General features: G+C 35.5%; 5 protein-coding genes across 5 annotated transcripts; 2 read left to right on the forward strand and 3 right to left on the reverse strand.

The window, feature by feature from the left end:
- Nucleotides 1-2,058: 2,058 nt before the first annotated feature.
- Nucleotides 2,059-2,613, reverse strand: LOC139424868 (uncharacterized). Its single transcript, XM_071176923.1, has one exon. It carries the CDS (start codon nt 2,611-2,613, stop codon nt 2,059-2,061), a length of 555 nt encoding a protein of 184 aa, XP_071033024.1.
- Nucleotides 2,614-3,602: 989 nt separating this feature from the next.
- Nucleotides 3,603-4,607, reverse strand: LOC107439131 (uncharacterized). Its single transcript, XM_016051624.2, has one exon. The coding sequence runs from the start codon at nt 4,605-4,607 to the stop codon at nt 3,603-3,605; it is 1,005 nt and encodes a 334-aa protein (XP_015907110.2).
- Nucleotides 4,608-5,165: 558 nt separating this feature from the next.
- Nucleotides 5,166-6,101, reverse strand: LOC139424867 (uncharacterized). Its single transcript, XM_071176922.2, has one exon. It carries the CDS (start codon nt 6,099-6,101, stop codon nt 5,166-5,168), a length of 936 nt encoding a protein of 311 aa, XP_071033023.2.
- A 4,193-nt stretch (nt 6,102-10,294) lies between these two features.
- On the forward strand, nt 10,295-12,636 carry LOC147806845 (uncharacterized). Its single transcript, XM_087168610.1, has 2 exons — nt 10,295-10,420; nt 11,893-12,636. Exons 1-2 carry the CDS (start codon nt 10,295-10,297, stop codon nt 12,634-12,636), a joined length of 870 nt encoding a protein of 289 aa, XP_087024736.1.
- On the forward strand, nt 12,633-20,512 carry LOC122272909 (uncharacterized). Its single transcript, XM_087168612.1, has 3 exons — nt 12,633-13,534; nt 13,919-15,251; nt 20,168-20,512. Exons 1-3 carry the CDS (start codon nt 12,633-12,635, stop codon nt 20,510-20,512), a joined length of 2,580 nt encoding a protein of 859 aa, XP_087024738.1.
- Nucleotides 20,513-21,242: the final 730 nt, after the last annotated feature.

The following is a 21,242-nucleotide window of genomic DNA, read 5'->3' on the forward strand; positions in this document are numbered from 1 at the left end:
AATTTATTTCGTGAGGTGAAGATGTTTCCTCGTTTCTTCTTTTTTGCGACTAGTTCCATCACAACACTGAATTTTGTTTGACAAGGTAGGAGGAAGGGAAAGCAATTAAAAAATTTTCGAAGATAGTCTACAGTCTAGGGTAGAAGCGACCTATGTTACCTTGAAGTCAAAATTCTGTGAGCTGATCACTATTTCAAAGTTTCCTTAGTTGAAAGTTCGACCAATTCCTCTTGAATTCTGAACTCTGCTGTTTCAATCGTCACGAAAGGGCTTATAACCCCTTAGGGATTTTCAGGGACAAAAATCTATGAAACGGTCCAAGTGAAAAGACTCATAGTGTTGACAATATTCTTTAATATCAGAGGGAATTTCATCATTCTTTTTTAAGATCCGATAAGATTGGAAGTTGGCTGAACTAATTCCGACCGAAATTCCGCTTCCACAAAATGAGTTTTTTTTAGAATGGCAGACTGGTTTTGTAGTGATAAAATTGAGCTCGTCACCTCGAAGTTTTGAATTAACACTAATAAACTTTGGAAATAAATCAGTCATATATACAACGCCTATCTTAAATTCTAGTAATCCGTCTCTCAGAGCTACATCTCTGTCTTCGAGGAACTCAAGCACGGAGTCGAAAATATTCTAAAACCAATTGAGACAGGCCCCTTAGGAAAGCCAGTGGATCTCATAGTGTAGTAGAAAATGATTGAATTCATTTTTTTACACAGCTTCTGAATAATCGATCGTTCAGAGCATTACTGCGAATTTTGTTCACAGCAGAGCTCGACCTATTGCAATGATTCAAACAAACTATCACTGATATTTTTTAAAACTAAATGCTGTCTGTGAATTACGCAGCGAGCAGCTAAAATATATGGTACCTACCTGTTCAAAAAGATGATAAACCCATCCATCATTGCAGAAGGTTTATCAGTGGCAACAGACATGATATTCCCAAGAGGAATGTTTTTCTATTCAAAGTAATCTTTGTCAGTATTAAAAACAGATTCATCTTTGGTATCCTCAATCAAGCTTCTTGCAAAAAGCATTTCTTGGATAATTTTTCCTTCCTTCACAAACCGGACGCAAACCACCAGTAAAGCCTCATTACTTGGCAAAGTTGACTCATCAACTTGTAGGAAAAATTCTTTGGATATCAAAAGTTCGCATAAGGAAACTTCAACGTCTTCAGCTATCTCATCAGTTCATCGCCGCACTGTAATCGTTGCTTAATAAGATAATTTTGATTACATTAGATGCGGCTGGATTGTGTAAAACTGTTTCTGAAATTTCCTAGCCAGCCGACAGTATCAACTCTTCGCCGATGGTATGAAAGATTCCTAAAATTAGCAATTAAATTTGATATAATATAAGAGGCTATCAAAACATCGTCACATTTTTGTGATGAGGTTGCTAGTGTGCCTGAGGCAGAAGATGCCCTTGATTTTGTGAAAAATGACAAATCGTTATTTTATTTGTCAGGATGAATTTCTTGGAAATGCTCTTGCAAACGAGAAGTTTTCATTGCCTCATTAGATGAAATTTGTTACGAAGTAAATGCGTAATTGAGAGTTCTACGGCGATTGAACAAATTCGAATTTCAAGTACGTGACTAATGTATTGCCAACACTTCCTTTTGTTAACCGACATTGTTTGTGGCAGCACAATACAAATGATGAATAAAACCCATATTCATTCTGATTCGTATTTGTTGTATCTCGGGATCTTTTTGGCTATTGGTTTGAAATGAATCAGTGCAAGCCAATATTTTTTAGTGTTTTTTATTTAAACTTAACGAAACGACAACAAACAAAAGACTGAAGAGAAAAGCTATGTATCCTTACAGATGCGCACACTGCGCCATCTATCGCAAGGTAAAAATTTTATTTAATGGAAGGAAGATGCAACATCCTCCAACCGCAAAAGGTTAAAATTATCAAAAATTTTAAATAAAAGTTAAAGTATTAAGTTTAGAAATATGAAATAAAATTATTGCAAATACATAAAATATATATAGAAAAGGACAAAAAATTTTAAAGTATAATACAAAATTGAAGATTACAGCTTAACAGGTTTGACTGTTGATCTTAGAGTTTTACTTACAATACCTGTTGTTTCTAAACGAAATAATCGTTGAAATGGTCGAACTATTTCACCATTTTGAGTCTTAACCTTCGCAACTCGGGAAACACCATCACGTCCTTTATAAATTTCAATTACTTTGGCTAGAGGCCAATCAACACGTTTTTTATTATCTGAACTGATTAGATCTCCCACTTCAAGTGGGGATTGATGAGAGTGTCTGGATTGCTTAAGGAGCGAATTATATTCTTTATAGAAACGTGTTTTTAGTTTTTGCTTAATGGAGTGAAGGTGTTTCGCGCGTTTGCGAAGATTCTGCATATCATTCTGATCGTGATCATCAACACAAAATTCAGTCTGATCCTGTAAAAAGAGAGAAGGAGTTAATGGCACTAGATCTGATGGTTCTTCGGAGAGGTAAGTAAGAGGTCTACTATTAGGTAGAGCTTCACATTCACACACAACGGTGTACAGTTCTTCGTAGTTAAGACACGCTTTTCCTAAATTCCGTCTCAACAATTCCTTCAACATTCTTACCACCCTCTCCCACCAAGCAGCGGTAGGTGGGTTGAAATGCCAGGAGATTTTTTTCAAATCTGAGTGAGCAATGATGACATTCCAGTCTATACTTTTCAGTTCGTTGTTTGCACCAACAAAGTGTGTGCCACTATCTGAATAGGTTGATTTTACTCGACCTCGACGTGAAATGAATCGTCTCAATGAGAGAAGAAAACTTTGCGTGGAGATGTCCGAAACAAGTTCGAAATGTACCGCACGGTACACGTGAAGATTGCAATCCAAACTTTGTCACGATTTCGCAAAACTAAAGGGCCAGCTAAATCAACTCCAGTTGTTTCGAACACTGCTGATATTCTTCTGGAAGAGGAGCAAACATCGTTGTAGCAGATTTGGATTTAAATCTTTGGCAAATTACACATTTGGAAACAACTGATCGAACGGTTTTTCTTGATCGCAAAATCCAGTACTTTTCACGAAGGGTTGTGACAAGTGTTTGTACACCTACATGGCTGTAGGTCCGATGAGTCTCTTCGATGAGTTTGAAAACTAGTTCATTCCTGTCTGGCAAAAGGATGGGACGTCTGAAAAAAATCACCATCACCAGTCGAGATAAGTTTTGTCTCAACTCTTAGAAGACCACTAGAGTCGCGGTAAATGATGAAATTGGGAGGTATCAGTCGACGATCTTTCCCAAATGAGTCATTTTGTATGAAAAGCTCAGATTTAGTGAGCTCTTCTTCTTTTAACTTTCCATTCAAGAGGGATTCATTCTGTTTATTTACTACTGATTTAGCATTGAAGATAAATCGTTTAACATAGGCCAAAATTCGAACAATTGTAGAAAATTTCGAAATTCGCTTAGTCCATGCGAAAAAATTAGGTTCGGAATTACCTAACGAAAGATTCGTCGAAACTGTAGGTTTTTTCTCCAAGGTAGCAAGTTCTAAAGCATCTGAGAAATCAGCATTGTAAGTGTTTGGCCAAGAGTCTCGATTTTTTAATCATGTGTGACCCTCCCACCAACGAAGACTGAAAAGAGTTTGTGCGTTGCACCCACGAGACGCGATGTCCGCTGCATTCATTTGAGATGGGATATAACACCAATGTTCTTTAGATGAGTTCAAGTGAATTTCTTGTATTCGGTTGTTCACAAAAGTTTTCCATTCTCCGGGATTTTTGATCCAACAAAGAACCACTTTAGAGTCAGTCCAATAGAAGGTTTCGATATCAGAAATGTTTAATGAAGTCTTGACTGTCTGAACAAGACGAGTACCTATCAGTGCAGCTAAAAATTCTAATTTTGGAATAGACATTTTGATTTTGGTGATGGGATCCTTTTTTTGAGGAGCGACACGTGATTTTGCCTGCACTAATTTAATTTGAACTTTTTTTTCGCATTCAATTCGCAAAAATACGCACACCGCGAAGGCTTTCCCACTAGCGTCACTAAACATGTGAATAGTAGTATTTGATTTATTAATTAATCCTCCAAAATAACGCGGAATTTGAATTATTTTCAAAAATCCTAAGCTGGATAGCCAGTTTTTAAATTCCTCCACTATTTCAGATGGAAGTTTATGATCCCATCCCAGCTTATCATTTTTCCACGCTCTTTGCATTAGAAGCTTTGGAATGAGCGTCACGGGTGCGGTAAAACCGATTGGGTCAAATACTTTTTGTGAAATCAACAAAAGTTGCCGTTTCGTACATTTGTTATGTACTTCAGTTGTGACGCCGCAAATATCACATGCTATTGTATCTAAATTGGGTTGCCATAACAGTCCTAGAACAGGAGAATATCTATATTCTTTCAAATCTTGATTTTGTTTTTCACCCTGTGAGGAAGAAACCCAACCCGTAAGCTCAAACCCTGCTTGAGACATAATTTGACAAGCTGTCTTTGAAAATCGCTCTAATTCCCATTTGTTTTCAACGCTTGTCACTACATTGTCAACGTAAAATGCATCTTTAAATTTCACAGCGATATCATTTTCAGTTTCCTTCATTTTATCCAAATGGTGATAAATTGTTGCCATGAGCAAAAACGAACTCGATGTTAGGCCGAATACCACTCTGCAATGTTTGTATATCTTAATTTTGCGTTTTTCAAAATCTTCCCACCAAAGAAAGCGAAGAAAATCTCTATCAGAAGGGGACACGCTTATTTGAAGGAATGCTTTGCGGATGTCGGAAATGACGCCAATTTTTTCTTTGCGAAACTTATTTAGAACGAAAGGAATCAATTCAATATAATTTGGACCTGTAGCTAAACATTGATTTAAGGAAACAGAATTTTCGTCTTTCGAGGAAGCATCAAATACGTATTTTAGTTGTTAAACTAGACTCTCTATAAACAGCTCTGTGAGGAAGATATCGGCATTTTATGTCAGATAAATTTTTTATATTTGTATTACTAGACACTTTTTCTATGATTCCCATTTGTTCCCATTCCTTAAAAATTTTGTCATACGAATCAAATTTTCCCGAAGAGATGAGCTTCAAAGTTATGGAATTTAAACGTTTCTCCGATTGATATCGCAAATCACATAATTCCGGATGGCCTTCTACCCATGGAAGATAAATTTCGTGATGGTAGATATGAAGTTAACAGTTTTTTCGAAAAAAGATGAAGTTTCAATATCAATTTCTGCATTTGCTTTATTTTCTACGGGATCTCTAATACCAAGAATATCTAATGACCAAAGGTTGCAAATTTTGCTAGCGCTTTGTAGCGAAATTATGGGCATAACATGAGTAGAACTATTTTTATAGGATGCTGGTTTCCCCATTACTACCCACCCTAGGTATGTTTGGACAGCAGTTAACCCATTTGGTTGCTGGCTGATAGAACCAGTCAAAAATGTTCCTAAATAATCAGCGCCAATAAGAACTGATATGTTCGAATTATCGTTTTCACTATCGGACAAGTAAATTCCATTATTAGTGAAGTATTCTACATCAGATTTTCTTATTTTAGGAATCATACCACAAATAGTTTCTTTATCTAATAATACAGCTTCACACGAAAAATTTCCTCGAATTTCCTGAAGCTCACACTTTAAGGCTGAATGTTTTATTTTTTCCGTTTCAATACCGCCAAATAAACTGTGTGTCAGAAATTCAGAGTGATCAGTTTTTAAGTTTAAATATTTTGCAACATCACGAGTTATATACGATCTTTGCGAAGCTGAATCGCATAAACAACGAACAACTTTTGTTTTCGAAGGCCCTGATACTCTTATTTGAAGAGTTTGTAATAAAATATCTGCCGAACCGGATGAGCTATCACTGACGACGTTATTAGTTTCGGTTTTGTTCAAAGAAGAAAAAGTTTTTTCCTCTTCTTTGCATAAATTAGGACACAAAATAGGAAAGTGTTTTTTGGAGCAAATTACACACCGGACACTCATTCCACATTTATCCGCACGACAATTAATTCTAAGACACGCCAAACATGCTTTCATTTTTATTACTTTTTCTTTTCTTTCTCGAAGTGTCATTTTTTGAGCAGTAAAACAATCACAACTTCTGTGAGTGCCCTTTTGGCAAAATAAACAAAATACATTTGTTTTGCGTTTATCATTTTTTATTTGATTAAACAAAGTTGAAGCCGTCGCGCCTGGCGCCGAGATCATGTTTTGATTATTTTCTGTTTTTAATTTCCCCGTTCTATTTTTATCCGTAGTACAAAAATTTTTCGCAATACGAATCCTTTCTGAACCGATCACTTCGTTCCGAAGGAATTGCATTAGTAATTCAAGGTCGTGTATGTTTGCATTTGTTGAACGAGAAGTAGAATTTCTTTCTCTTTCCCACGCAATTAAAATATGCTCTGGAATTGACGCTTCGACTAACGGATAAAGCATGCACGCGTATTTTTCTTTAGTAACACCTAAATTTTCTAAACAGCGCAATTGAGTATCTAATTGATCTACTAAATTAATGAAAGGCATGTTTTGGGATTGATTTAAAATTAGTTCTAATAATTCGCGTACATATAACTCGATTAGCATTTTATCATCCGCAAAACGTGATTTTAGATTTTTAATAACAGTTTTATATTCACTTTTAGAAACTTGATAAGACTGAACAAAATCGAAAGCCTTACCTTTTGTTGTTTGCGTCAGGTAGGTGAATTTTACGTCGTCCTCTATTTTAGGATCCTCATCGATTTTTTGGAACATAGCCCAAAATGCGAACCAATTTTTGGGATTTCCGTCAAAGTTTGTTAGCTCGAGTTTCGGTAAATTGATGCTAATCTAAAGTGACCACACGTCCCGATTTTGGCGGGACAGTCCCGCCTTTTGGTGGACTGTCCCGCGTCCCGCCGATTTTTAAAAATGTCTCGCTTTTTAGAAAACATCAGCATTTCTTATTTTAAATGTACTGTAAAAATATATTACCTATTATTTATTAAGTATTATAGTGAATATAAAGAAATAAAAAATACATAAAAAACACATAAAATGCCTGCAGAGTAAACTAAATTAGGTAATATACCGAGTTAGATTTACTCGGTAGTGTTCGATCATTGTCTTTACGTCTCGGCTTAATTCAGATAAGTGCGGACTGCCGTTAGACAGTGCGGTTGGCTGTTTTCAATTTGACGTTCGGTTTGACTCATTATTTGATTTACAAAGGTAGAGCAATAGTCGCCACAAAGTAACGGTCAATAAGGTAAAATTTAATACTCTTTTTTAGACTTTGTAGTATTTTTTTTATTTATTTCAAGTATTAAGTATTTACCCACAGAATAAAAGATGAGTAAAAAAAGAGAATGCAGAGAATTTCCATTTATTAAAAATACCAAAATAGACTATATGGGAAGGTGTAATAAATGCAATGCTAAATTTTTGGTCTCACATGGTGGAAAAAACGATATTACTAAACATCTAGCGACAAAGAGGAACAAAAGATTTTTTAATAATGCCGCTACCTCGTCTAAAATGGAACAGTTTTTTCGCAGTGCTAGCTTTGGCAACATGGAAAAACAGCTAGCATTAGCGGAAGGGCTATTTACTTTCCACACCGTAAACCACAATCAAAGTTTCAGATCAATGAATTGTACGTCGCAAGTGATCAAAACCTTATACGACAAAAAATTTGCATGTGCAAGGACAAAAACCGAAGCAATTATTTGTAATGTTTTTTCACCATATTCGTTTTCACAATTTCAGAAAAAATTCGAAAAATGCACATTTGTTAGATTTTTTGATCCAGAAACAGGAATTAAAATTAGAATATTAGATTTTGTTTCATTGCCTGGTGAAACTTCACAAATAATTTTTGATTTAATAAGTACTATCTTAAAAAAGAATAATTTGAACAATAAAATTATCGCCTATTGTGCGGATAACACTAACGCAAATTTTGGTGGAAAAGCTAGAAGAGGCATCAATAACATTTTTACGAAACTTAACGAACATTTGAACCAAAGAATTATTGGAGTAGATTGTGCAGCGCACATTCTACATAATGCTACTCAAACAGCATCTGACTCACTTCTAGTTGATGTTGAAAATATTATTGCAATCATTTATTCGTATTTCTATATATATATACAGTGCGTGTTGAAAGTTTGAAGGATTTTTGTCAAAGCGCAGAAATCTAATATAAAAGAATTCTTGGTTACAGTAAAACACGATGGAAGAGCACTAGCTGTCTTTTACTAGCTGTAAAAAATATTTTTAAAATATACGAACCATTAAAATCAGTCTTTTTATCCCAAGATAAATGTCCGAGAATATTGCAGCTCTTTTTTGAAAATGACAGATCACAAATTTGGCTTCAGTTCATCCACAACCAAGCTACATTATTTCACAATGCTGTGAAATTTATTGAAGGGGACAACATTTCAATTACGGAAGTTTTAAATGAAATGAATAATTTAAGAACAAAATTACGAGAAAGAATTGATAACGATATCATTCCTTTAATTATTCGAAAAGACATCACTAGGTTGGAAGAACAAGGTGCCAGTAAACGACCTGATTTTTTGAAACATGTAAATTTTTTTTATAATAACTGCTTGGAATATCTTGAAGAATAGACAGATCAGCTCGAAGATATTAAAAATTTTCATTGGGTGACATTAAAAAAGGAGATTTTATGGGAATATGAGGAAAAATCTTTTGAATATATTAGTAACCATTTGCCGAAAAATAATATTTGCGAAAATGATCTTTTTGATGAAGTTGTCATTGGTAAAAAAATATGTTACAGATGAAAAAATTAAATGTTGGTTGTCTGCAAATGTGGAAACAGACAAAAAATTGACGGAGTTATTCCTTCATTTTAAACAGAATAATATTCCTGTTCAATATCTCAGAAATATAGCGCCAACTTGGCATCTTTGTCTCAGCATCCTCGCCATCGTTTGTTGTATCCCTAATCAGTTGATTGAATGTAGGGTTTAGTGGAACAAGGTCCAAATGAGGACATGCTGCGCCAAACAATATGGTGAAACAGTTCAAACGTCTAAGTGCATGCAAAATATTAATTGCAGCGCAATTAAAACTGATAAAACAGTACTAAGTGAATAAAACAAGATAAAAAGTATGAATACAGTATAAAACGCGCGAAGTACTAAATAAAATGAACAGAGGTGATAAGATATTAAGAGTGAAAAAACAGTAGATGTGTTAAAACTTTTATATGCAGTTAAAAATACCAACGGCACGTAAAAATGCAAAAATGTTCGGATGGTGAATGCCATCCAACAAATCTTGCTTGCATAAAATAGAACTTCCAAAAAACTTTAAACGAAGTTGACTAAAACGTGAACACGTAATTAAAATATGATGAATTGTGAAAGGAAGTACTGCATTCCGGAGAAGGCTCTCCAAACAGTAAATGGAGATGTGTTAACCGGGTGTGACCGATTCGGAGGCGGGTGAGCTTCACATCAGCACTGCGCAAGCGCAGCACTGGCAAACTGTCTAAATCAGATTTAATGTTATGCAATTTATTAAAAACTTTGACCCTAATCAGTTGAAAAATAGTTGTTGCTATTATAGCATGAGCGTGCTCATAGCACCAATAATAATAAAATCTTTAATACAGTCAATATGATATTTTATTCTGTTGTAAACAAACGAACCAGCGTAGAAATCAATTATTTAGTATTGAACATTAGTGATCCGTAATAACCGGAGATGGAAAAAGAAAAACTAAATAGATCGAAGCGTGCCGTAAAAGGTACCATAACAAAGTTAGAAACATACATTGACCAGACGAAGGAACATAATCCAACTGAATTAGAAGTGAAGTTTAAGCGTGTTGAACAATTATATAAAAAAGTTGACGAATTGAAGGATCAATATTATGGTCTAAAACAGAGGTTCCCAAACTTTTTTTTCTCTTTGACCACTTTCAAAGTTTTACTATTTTTGGCAGACCCCCTGCTGCTACATTTCTACTGTATTTCCAAAACTCCTAAAAAATATCACCCTAATTTGGGGGTGTTAAGAAAAAGAAAAAAGTAGCACATTTTCTTGTGTCCTATTTATTAAAATAATACTTGTGGTTATACAAAATTATAAACATTTATTACTACAAGCAATTAACAATTGACAAAAAATCAACAATGAACTCTGAAATGTAAATCAACCAGAAAATTTTTCGTGGACCCCCACTTACAACTTGTGAACCCCTGTTTTTTTTTATGTCTACGTGAACCCTCGTGCGGTCTCCTATGGACCCCTGGGGGTCCACCTGGACCACTTTGGGAACCTATGGTCTAAAAGATATAAGTGACCCAGAGATAACTGAAATAGAAACTGATTTAGAAGGAACAGCAGACAGACTCGAAGCTTTGGAGGTAAGAATTAAAGATATTCTTAACTCTTTGATAATTAAACCTTCAATAATTAATTGTAAAAATGAAATATCTCAGGCTGATTCGAAAACAAAACTAGAAATTAAACTACCCGAGATACCACTACCGGTATTTCACGGTAAATTTGACGAATGGCCCAATTTTAAATCGCAATTTTATAACATTATAACTAAAAACAATGATTTAAATGACTCTCAAAAACTGCATTATTTGAAAGCGTCATTAATGGGCGACGCTAAACGTCTCGAAACTTTTGACGATTCTTTTGAGTCACTTTTAAAAGCATTAGAAAATAGATTTGAGAATAAACGTCTCCTCACTGAGACTTACATAAATCAAATTTTGGAAATTGAAAAACTTACAAATGAATCAGCTGGAGATATTAGAAACATGGTAGATATTTTAAATAAAAATATCAGAGCTTTGAAGCTTCTAAATTTTGATCGTAATAATTTATCTGACATACTTTTGCTTAACATCATTTTGAAAAAGGTAGATCGAGAAACTAGAAAACAATATGAACAAACGATCGCATCAAATGAAATACCAGAATTGGATAAGTTTTTAGAATTTTTAGAAAAAAGAAGCCAAATTCTTGATAGTATTAGTCGAACAGCTTCTTCTTCAATTTATAAACATAAGCAAGCTGTTAATAAGAGTAAATCTTTCCTGAATTCGAATAATAATCCTAACTCTTGTGTAATCTGTAAATTACCACACATGTGCACACATAAGTGCAATACTTTTCAAAATATGAAGGTTTCGGATAGATTTAATGAAATAAAACGATTAAATTTGTGCATTAATTGCTTAAAGAATAATCACAAAGTTAAAGACTGTAAATCGAATAATTCTTGCTTCGTTTGCAAAAAACGCCATAATACATTACTGCATATTAATGAGATTTCTTCCCCGCCTCCTACCTCCTCAGTTTCTACGATGCCAGGCGTCGATCAAACAACTGTCTCGCAAGTGCATGATTCATTCCCACAAGAACATTCGAACACTTTTTCTAATTATTTAGTATCAAAAAAGAAACAAAATATTCTCTTGCCTACTGCAGTTGTTTATATTAGAAATGGATTGGGAGACTATTATCCATGCAGAGCGATTTTGGATTCCGGTTCTCATCTTTCTTTCTGTAAACAAAAATTAGCTAATAACTTAATGTTGAAAAAGGAAAAAAATAAATGCTTCTGTTTCTGGATTGAGCGATATTTCAGTAAATATCAAACAAAAGGTAACCACTGCAATTAAAAACAATAGTGGAAGTTTTTCTACATCTTTAGAATTTTTAGTTGTTCCTTCGATTACAAATTTGACGATAATTAATCCGGTTGAAGTATCAAATATAAAGATTCCATCAGATATTAATTTGGCTGATCCAGAGTTTAACACACAAAAAGAAGTAGAATTAATTATAGGTTGCGAACTTTTTTTTTGAAATTTTAAAGCCAAATCAGTTTCGATCGGCAAGTAGTAATTGGTTGTTTCAAGAAACTGTTTTTGGTTACATTGTCGTGGGGATCTCCGATAATAGTACAAATAGAGCATATTGTGGATTAACGCTCAGTTCAGATATAAATTCGGAAAGCCTTGATAAACAGCTACAAGCATTTTGGAATATAGAAACTGTTGAGGAGCCCTCTGTTGAACATAGTGTCGAATTTGAGTTATGCGAAACTCAATATGAAAATACTCATTATCGAAATCATGAAGGCCGTTACATAGTACAGTTGCCTTTGAAAGAGGATCCCGCTTCGCTCGGTGATTCTAAAGTCGTTGCCGAAATGCGTTTAAATCAGTTATGGAAAAAACTCTCGAAAGATGAGGAGTTGCAATCACTTTATAAATCATTCTTAATGGAATATGCTGACTTGGAGCATATGCAATTAGTTGTAGAACCACCTGATAAAACCGCTTCATATTTTTTACCGCATCATGATGTACTTCGCCCAGATAGTAAAACCACTATGTTGAGAGTAGTATTTAACGCTTCCTCCAAAACGACATCGGGTCTTTCTTTAAATGATATTTTGTGCAAGGGCGGTACTATACAACAAGATTTATTTTCAATACTTTTGCGATTCAGGCAACATGTATATGTGTTCACTACTGACATTTCTAAAATGTTTAAGCAAATTTTGATTCACCCTGATCATCGAAATTTACGGTGGTATTATGGAAGAACAGCATGAATGACCCAGTGCAAACCTTCAAACTGAACACTGTTACATACAGAACTTCTTGTGCTCCCTACTTAGCAACCAGAACTATTAAACAATTAGCCATTGATGAGGGGGATAGTTTTCCCTTAGCCGCTGCTGTAATAATTAGAGACACTTATATGGATGACATTTTGTCAGGTGGTTCAGACTTTCAAGAATTTCAATTACTACAAGAACAGTTAGTAGACTTGTTTAAAAAGGCGGGTATGAGCTTACACAAGTGGTGCACTAATACTCCAAAATTTCTTAATTCCATACCATTAGAAGACCAAGCCTATGATTTCTCTTGTGAGCTACCTAATACCATTAAATCCCTTGGGGTTATCTGGAATCCAAATTTAGATTATTTTACTTTCAAGGTTGATGTAAATATACATGACTCATACACCAAACGAAAGGTCTTATCCACAATCACACGCTTGTTCGACCCCCTTGGATTTCTTGGTCCCATTCTAACCAAGGCTAAATTGTTTCTCCAGAAACTCTGGATACTCAGATTGGAATGGGGTGAACCGCTTCCAGATTCAATGGCTAAGGACTGGCAGTGTTTTGTTTCTACTCTACCTGCCATTGAAAACATGCAAATTCCTAGTCACGTGGGGGAGAAGAGGGGAATCCTGATTCACGGCTTCTCCGATGCATCAGCCGTTGCGCATGGAGCAGTTCTGTACATGCAATCAATTTCGGGAGAAACATCATATACGAGACTTTTGTGCAGCAAGTCCCGCGTTTCACCAGTAAAGCCTATCACGATCCCTCGCTTAGAATTGTGTGCCAGTGTTTTATTGGCAAAGCCTTTGAACAAGGTTCTGAAGTCTCTAACCTTGCCCATTCAACAAATAATGTTGTGGACAGATTCTACAATTGTGTTGGCATGACTTCAACGGTCACCTGATCAACTCAAGACTTTTATCAGCAATCGAGTTAAAGTAATACAAGAACTAACTAAGAACTGTCATTGGAATCACGTTGCATCTGATAAAAATCCTGCAGATGTCCTCTCTCGTGGTCTGAATGCTTAGGAAATTTCCTCCCATGAACTCTGGTGGTTCGGACCAGATTTTTTGAAACAAGATCTGAATATTGTTCCAATAGATTTTGAAAAACTCTCTTCGGACAGTGAATTTTTACAGGAACTCAAACCCCCTGCCAAAATACTTCTAACTTCTTATAAACTTGACCTAATTGACAATATTTTAAATCGTAGCAATAATCATACTAAAATTTTGAATGTTTTAAGTTATGCTTTCAGATTCATATTCAACTGTAGAAATCCAGGTAACAAAAGATATGGTAAGTTGTCCTCTAATGAATTGAAAGAGACGGAGTCCTTTTTAGTTACAAATGTACAAGCATCTGCTTTTAAGGAAGAAATAGAGGCCATTTCCAAGGGCAGGGCTTTTTCAAGTAAGAGTAAACTTAACTCTTTAAATCCTTTCCTTGATGGTCATCAAATTGTCCGAGTCGGTGGTCGTTTGCATAATGCTGCTCTGGATTATACTCAAAAGCATCCAGCTATACTTCCTGCAGACCATCCTTTCACTAAATTGTTAATGACTCATTTGCATATCAAAAATCTCCATTTAGGACCTCAAGCGTTATTATATTGCACTAGAGAAAGGTTTTGGCCACTTCGTGGTCGATTGATAGCTAGGAAAATTGTTCATAAATGCATAGTTTGTTTTAAACATAAACCCCTTGTGACAAATCAACTTATGGGAACCTTGCCTCGAGAAAGAGTAAACCCTAATTATCCTTTTTTGCATTCTGGTGTTAATTATTGCGGCCCCTTCCAAATTAACTATAAACACCAGAGAAAAGGGAATTTCCAACGGATTTATGTTGCAATATTTGTGTGTTTAGCCTCTAAGGCGATTCACTTGGAAGCTGTTTCCGATTTAACAACCGATGCTTTTCTTGCTACCTTAAAGCGTTTTGTGGCTTGGCGTGGCAAATGTGCAACAATATCATCTGATAATGCAAAAAACTTTGTTGGGGCTAATAGGGAATTGCAGCGATTACAGAATTTAACTAGATTTCCTGACGAAAAACTAGCATCCTATTTGGCATCTGAAGGGATAGTTTGGAATTTTATTCCTCCTAGAGCTCCAAATTTCGGGGGCCTCTGGGAGGCAGGGGTCAAATCCTTTAAGTTTTACTTCAGACGAGCTACAGGAAATCTAAAATTAACATTTGAGGAATTCCTTACAATAACAACACAAGTCGAAGGAATCCTAAATTCTCGGCCATTAACACCTTTGTCAGATGATATGGGTGACCTGGATGTTCTTACACCAGGGCATTGTTTGGTTGGAAGATCTATAACTGCCATAGCTGAACCAAGTTTGTTGGATAAATCGGAAACCCGAATTTCTCGATGGCAAAGGTTGACAAAAATTGTTCAATACATTTGGACTAAGTGGTCTCGCAACTACCTCAACAATTTGCAGCAAAGAACAAAATGGAAAGTAGAGAAAACCAACATAAATTTAAGTGCGATGGTTTTAATAAAGGAGGATAATATTCCTGTAAATCAGTGGAGCTTAGGACGAATTTTAAAACTATTTCCTGGAACGGATGGAAAGGTTAGAGTAGCGGAGATTAAAACAAGCAAGGGGATCGTTAAACGTAGTATTAGTAAATTGTGTATTTTGCCATTGGACAATTAAAAAAGATGTATGTTAATTTTCTCATTATGTGTACCTACAGCATTTATTCAATCTTTGTAAATTTTATATTGGAATATGTTTATGTACCATTGTTATGCTAGTTTGTATGTTTATTGAATATAATTCAACGGCGGGTGGATGTTCAATATCTCAGAAATATAGCGCCAACTTGGCATTTTTGTCTCAGCATCCTCGCCACCGTTTGTTGTAACCCTAATCAGTTGAAAAATAGTTGTTGCTATTATAGCATGAGCGTGCTCGTAGCACCAATAATAATAAAATCTTGAATACAGTCCATATGATATTTTATTCTATTGTAAACAAACGAACCAGAGTAGAAATCAATTATTTAGTATCGAACAATTCCTTATCAAAATATTTTGAAAATTGTAAAATTCGCGCTCTAACTTCCAGGAACAAATGCAGCAACAGAGCGTGTTTTTTCTAGTATCAATAAAATATGGACAACTGAAAAAATGCAGTTGAACATTAAAATTATAAAATCTATATTAAGTGTAAAACATAATTTGACCAATTCATGTGAAATATTTCACGACATTTTAATAAATGATCCGAATCTATTGCAAAGTATTCACTCGGATCAAAAATATGACCGTGAAAAAAAAATCAAAATTTTTTTTAAATAAAAAATTTATTTGATTAAAAATCATGATGTTCAAATTATTATTATTTTTTACAAATATTTTTGTAGTTACCAATAATTAATAATAATAAATTTTTGTACAAGTATATGAATGTATAAATGTTTAAGATTTATTTTTAAAATTTTCTGGCCTTACAAAGTATTAAATCAAAATCTATTAAAGAAAGCTAAAATAAAAACAATCGAAGTTGAAAATAGAAAACGAAGATTGAGCTGGCTCGGACATATCCTTAGAATGCCCAAGGAAAAAATTTCATCTGTTGCGCTTACATGGGCCCCTGATGGTAAAAGAACAAGAGGAAGACCCAGACTTACCATCCAGCGCATGTTTTTGGGCGAATTAAAAGAATGTAGAATATCTGGCTGGGAGGAAGCAAGATCTATTGCTAAAGACAGGAGGCGTTGGAGGGATATGCTAGACGCCTTAAGTGCCCAAGGCACGTAGAGGATAAGTAAGTAAGTAATATGAATGTATACAATAAAATATATAAAACTAAATTGTAATTCTCATTTCATCCCATTTGTCCCGCTTTGTCTCAATAAAAATTTGGTCACTTTATGCTAATCCGATCTGACGATATGACTTCTGCTTGTTTGTTTACACTTCCGTAGAATTTCGAAAACTCTTGGAAGCGTAGTTTCGCTGAAGTAACGTTATCTCTGTAATTTGCACATTGTTCCAATTCTTTTTCTTAAAACTTCCTTTTCAAGATTTGAGGATTTTACTTCTTCTTTATCAGTTTCGGTTTGATCCTCTGGATTTAAAGACAGTTGGTTGGTTGGTTGGTTGGGTTTTATTGGCACAAGAGCCAGAAATGGCTATGCTGCGCCAGGCACTAGGTTAAAAGTCGGTATCTAAGTTAAATTACTGTATTATTTTAAAGCTGAGGATATAGTCCTATAGTTTTGATAAACTTTAAAAGGTTGTGATGTATAGGGTCACCAAGTAAAAATTGAAGATTAGGATAAAAGCTGCCAAACAGTTTGTTCCTCAAATGTTTGAATCGTTCGCAGTCTGTTAAAATATGTTTAATAGTATTGTTGACACAACATAGCGAACATCTAGGTGCAGGTTCAGATTTTAGTAAATGCATGTGAGTAAAACGAGAATGACCAATGCGCAGTCTATTAATAATAACCTGGGTTTTGCGATCAATATATATTGTTTTGAAGTTTTCAAGATTAGGATATATTTCGCGCAGTTTATTATTAATTTGTTTATTCCAATGTTCTTTCCAAACCTTGTGTACTGTAGCTTTACATATTCGTTTAAAATCAAGAGATGTTATAAGGTTATTGCTTACATTTTGGGTGGTTTTAGCCGGATTTAAAGACAGATATTTAAAAACGATTTCGTCATTTTCAAACAATCTCTTCGATTTTTCTTCAAGTTTAGCAAATGCTACTGATGCTGACTGGATGTTGTTACCTTCTATTGAAGATTCCAGCTCATTTATTGTTTTTGTTACGGCTATTCGAAGAACTTTTCTTTGAATTAAGCAATTGTTATCCATATTTTCGTCAATGGATATTTACGTTGGAGCGCCAGTTGTTGTATCTCGGGATCTTTTTGGCTATTGGTTTGAAATAAATCAGCGCGAGCCATTATTTTTTAGTGTTTTTCATTTAAACTTAACGAAACGACAACAAACAAAAGACTGAAGAGAAAAGCTATGCATCCTGACAGATGCGCCATCTATCGCTAGGTAAAAATTTAATTTAATGGAAGGAAGATGCAACAGTATTCCTCAAAACTAATAAATAATTCATGATAAAGAACTAATTTGAGCACGTACCTGGCCAAATAAATAATGAAATCAAATCAAAACTGGGGGAAAAAACTGTAAAGAAGTGAACGAAAACCATCCTAAAAACATGGGTCAAATCAAACATTCATACTGAAAGCGCATGCACTTCTCCAAATAGCTTGAAGGGAGTCACGCCCCGGGGTACCCGAGTGATCTGTCCTTCCTTCGATTTCCTCTTTCTCTTCCCCCCTTGTCGTGGTTGCCAAATTTACTGGTAAGGGCTTTTCATCCGTGTTTGATAACCATCCTGTTGTATCGGACCTAGATGCGGAAGACACCACCCGCGTGTTTGCCGTGCGTGGAGACCAGTGTCCCTGGAAAAGGGGATCCCAATACACTGCTTTGGCCCGTGCTTCAGGTAAACGGGATATGCACATTGACCTGTATGCATCAACCGGCTGGCCACGAACGTCATCTGCTTCAGGGGCGACTCGCGGACGTCAGCACCAATGTTCAAATAACAGATCAGTCTCAGTACCTATCTGTTATTTGCATCCCCAGGTGGTGCCGCTGATAGTGGAAGTGGTTTTTTTATATTTTCTATGGCTGAAGGTGTCCAGTTCCGCTTACCAAAACAAAAACAGCGGAATAACGATTTTACATTATTAGGCTCACAAACCCAGAAGTGCCCAACACTTCATTTACCAGTATCTCGCCATTTTTAATTCACAAGGCTCTGCTCTCTGTATTGGGAGAAGTAGTTTCTGTAAAAAAGTTACGCTCAGGTGACCTTTTAGTTGAGGTTTCAAAATTACAGGCAACTATTCTATCGAAATACACCAATATCTGCTCCTTCACTGTTACCGTATCACCCCATAAGATTCTAAACACTTCTCGAGGTGTCATATCAGAATATGAATTCCTCGATGATGCAGAGGAAACAATTGTTGGAAATTTGAAAGAACAACATGTTACTGCTGTCTGCAGGATCAAAATTGGGAGAGAAGGAAAGCTGATCCCCACAAAACATCTGATCCTTACTTTTGACACATTAAAATTACCATCTTCGGTTAAACTTGCCTGGCATAACTGCCCCTTACGACGGTATATGCCAAACCCATTAAGGTGCTTTCAGTGCTAAAGGTTTGGACACTCTAAAACATCTGGTCGTAGTAAGCTTATTTGTGCTCGATGCTCTGGTTCCGACCATGGAGACGCTACCTGTGAGTTGCCTCCCCTTTGCATTAACTGCAAGGGAGCTCATGCTCTAGGAGTTGTCCAAAATGATCTCAAGAGAAAGAAATACAAAGTGCCAAAGTATTGCAAAACGTGACGTTCAACGAAGCCCACCGAATAGTCACTCCTCGCATTCCTCGTCCGGGTGTGTCCTATTCTGCGCAGCCAAGAGTTCATTTTGCTCTGTCAGTACGCAAACGGACCTCCTTCCACCTTTGTCATCATCAGGTTAAAAATACTACTAAGAAACCAAAATTTAACTTTGAAACACTATCAGCGTCAAACAAAACATCTCCTCCTAAAAAGACTTCTAAAATTGACAACTCAGGGCAAACCCTACCTTTCCCCCAGCAGCTTGTATCAAAGAAAATATCGTAAAAAACCTGACATATCTCGGAAGAAGAGAGATCAATCAGTACGTCAATCAATCCACTTCTGATGCTCTGAAGGAGATGGATGTTGACGTAGAATTGTCCCTTCCGACGATGAATTCATACTTCACTCATCTTAAAATACTTGACGTTAAATTACAATAATATCCATCCACTTCATAATGTCCATTAATTTTATCTCCTGGAATTGTCGTGGCGTAAGAAATAAGCTTTCAGATATCAAGGATATTATTTATAATTATCAGCTGCATGTTTTGCTCTGCAGGAAACTCATTTAACGTCTTCTCATAATTTTAAATTTCGTAATTACTCCCGACATGATTTCAAGGATGAAAGTGATCCTCATGGAGGCGTTTTAACCTGTAATGCATTACCATCTTTTTTATTATCAACTTCATTACAAGCAACTGTTGTTCAAATCCACATTAATGTACTCCTCACTGTTTGTTCAATTTATCTACCTCCTAATACATCTGTTTCTCAAATAGAACTAAATTAATTGATTGTACAATTAGCTTCACCGTCCATTTTGCTCGGGGATTTTAAGGGTCATAATGAATTGTGGGGCAGTTCCACCTCCAATGATCGGGGACGTAAAATAAAGCAACTTATACAGGACCATAATCTATGTTTGTTAAACAAAGGCGAAAAGACTTACTTTCATATGCCGACTAGTATCTTTCACTCCATTGATATAGTATTATGTTCACCAGCTCTCATAAACTTTTCCGTGAGTGATGATCTTCACAATAGTGATCATTTTTCATCCATAGTTTCATATTCTATTAATAGTCCCAGGAGACCATCAGTGGCACTTATTTACTCGACTTGATCAGATTACAGATGGTAACAGGTAGAAACGTAAATGCTGCAGTGAATACTGTAACTTCTGTAATCATTAAGACTGCAGAAGAGAGTATTACAAAGTCTTCATCTACTCCTCCTCGCCATCGTAATTGGTGGAATTCAGAGTGTTCCACCGCTTACAAGGAACAGGAACGACTTTGGAGCCTCTTCCGTCGTTCCCCTTTCACTTCAAATCTTGCAGTATTTAAACGAGCTAAAGCGTTTGCTCGTAAGGTCCGACGCAGTAGCCAAAGAGAATCCTGGAAGCGCTATGTCTCAGCTACATATTAAATGACATCTCCCAAACAAGTTTGATCGACAGTTAAAAAGGCAAACTGCATATACAGCGAATTTCATTTTTCTATATTAAAAAAGAATTATACAATCTACTCTGCCCCCATTGATGTATGTAATATGCTTGGTAAGACATTTGCCGCAATCTTTAGTGCAGAAAGTTACAATACTATAAACAATACGTCTTTTCAATACTATAAACAAAACGCTGAATGACATATCATCAATTTTCACACTCGTCGATCGTCTTCATACAATGGCAATTTTACTTTTCTGGAACTACAGAAAGCCTTATCAACAGCTGCGAACACTACCCCTGGTCTCGAATTTACCACATGCTCCGCCATTTGGATATTACGTCCATGGAGCTAGGAGTAGATGGAGGAGACACTAGCAGAAATTCGTGAAGCCGAAAGCTCGGCAATGTTAACCGCAAAATTAACCGTCGGCCATCTTACTTACTTCAAAACATTGGCATTTGTAGCTCGTTTATGCTTGAATTGTCGGATGTTCGGACAGTCATTATCATTTTTATTTTATTCGTTATTCGAGTAGTCTTACTTTGTCTTATTATTTTTTCTTGGACTTCTTATTATTTTAATTATATTATTTTAATTATGACTTCTTGCATCTTAAGGTTTTATGTTACTTTATAAAAATTTCAGCTGTATTTTATTTATTTCTGTCGAAGTTATTCATCTGAAAATTGATATTTTTTAAAACCAGA

This window comes from Parasteatoda tepidariorum, chromosome 7 (genome assembly GCF_982258835.1).
Source record: "Parasteatoda tepidariorum strain Cologne lab strain chromosome 7, Ptep-v5.0, whole genome shotgun sequence".
NCBI lineage: Eukaryota > Metazoa > Arthropoda > Arachnida > Araneae > Theridiidae > Parasteatoda > Parasteatoda tepidariorum.

Coding starts and splice junctions, on each gene's coding strand:
- LOC139424868 (XM_071176923.1), bottom strand. CDS start 2,613: ATGTTGAAGGAATTGTTGAGACGGAATTTAGGAAAAGCGTGTCTTAAC.
- LOC107439131 (XM_016051624.2), bottom strand. CDS start 4,607: ATGAAGGAAACTGAAAATGATATCGCTGTGAAATTTAAAGATGCATTT.
- LOC139424867 (XM_071176922.2), bottom strand. CDS start 6,101: ATGACACTTCGAGAAAGAAAAGAAAAAGTAATAAAAATGAAAGCATGT.
- LOC147806845 (XM_087168610.1), top strand. CDS start 10,295: ATGGACCCCTGGGGGTCCACCTGGACCACTTTGGGAACCTATGGTCTA. Junction 10,421..11,892: donor ACAGACTCGAAGCTTTGGAG/GTAAGAATTAAA, acceptor GAAATTTTAAAG/CCAAATCAGTTTCGATCGGC.
- LOC122272909 (XM_087168612.1), top strand. CDS start 12,633: ATGAATGACCCAGTGCAAACCTTCAAACTGAACACTGTTACATACAGA. Junction 13,535..13,918: donor TGGACAGATTCTACAATTGT/GTTGGCATGACT, acceptor TTATGCTTTCAG/ATTCATATTCAACTGTAGAA. Junction 15,252..20,167: donor TTCCTGGAACGGATGGAAAG/GTTAGAGTAGCG, acceptor TTCTATTAATAG/TCCCAGGAGACCATCAGTGG.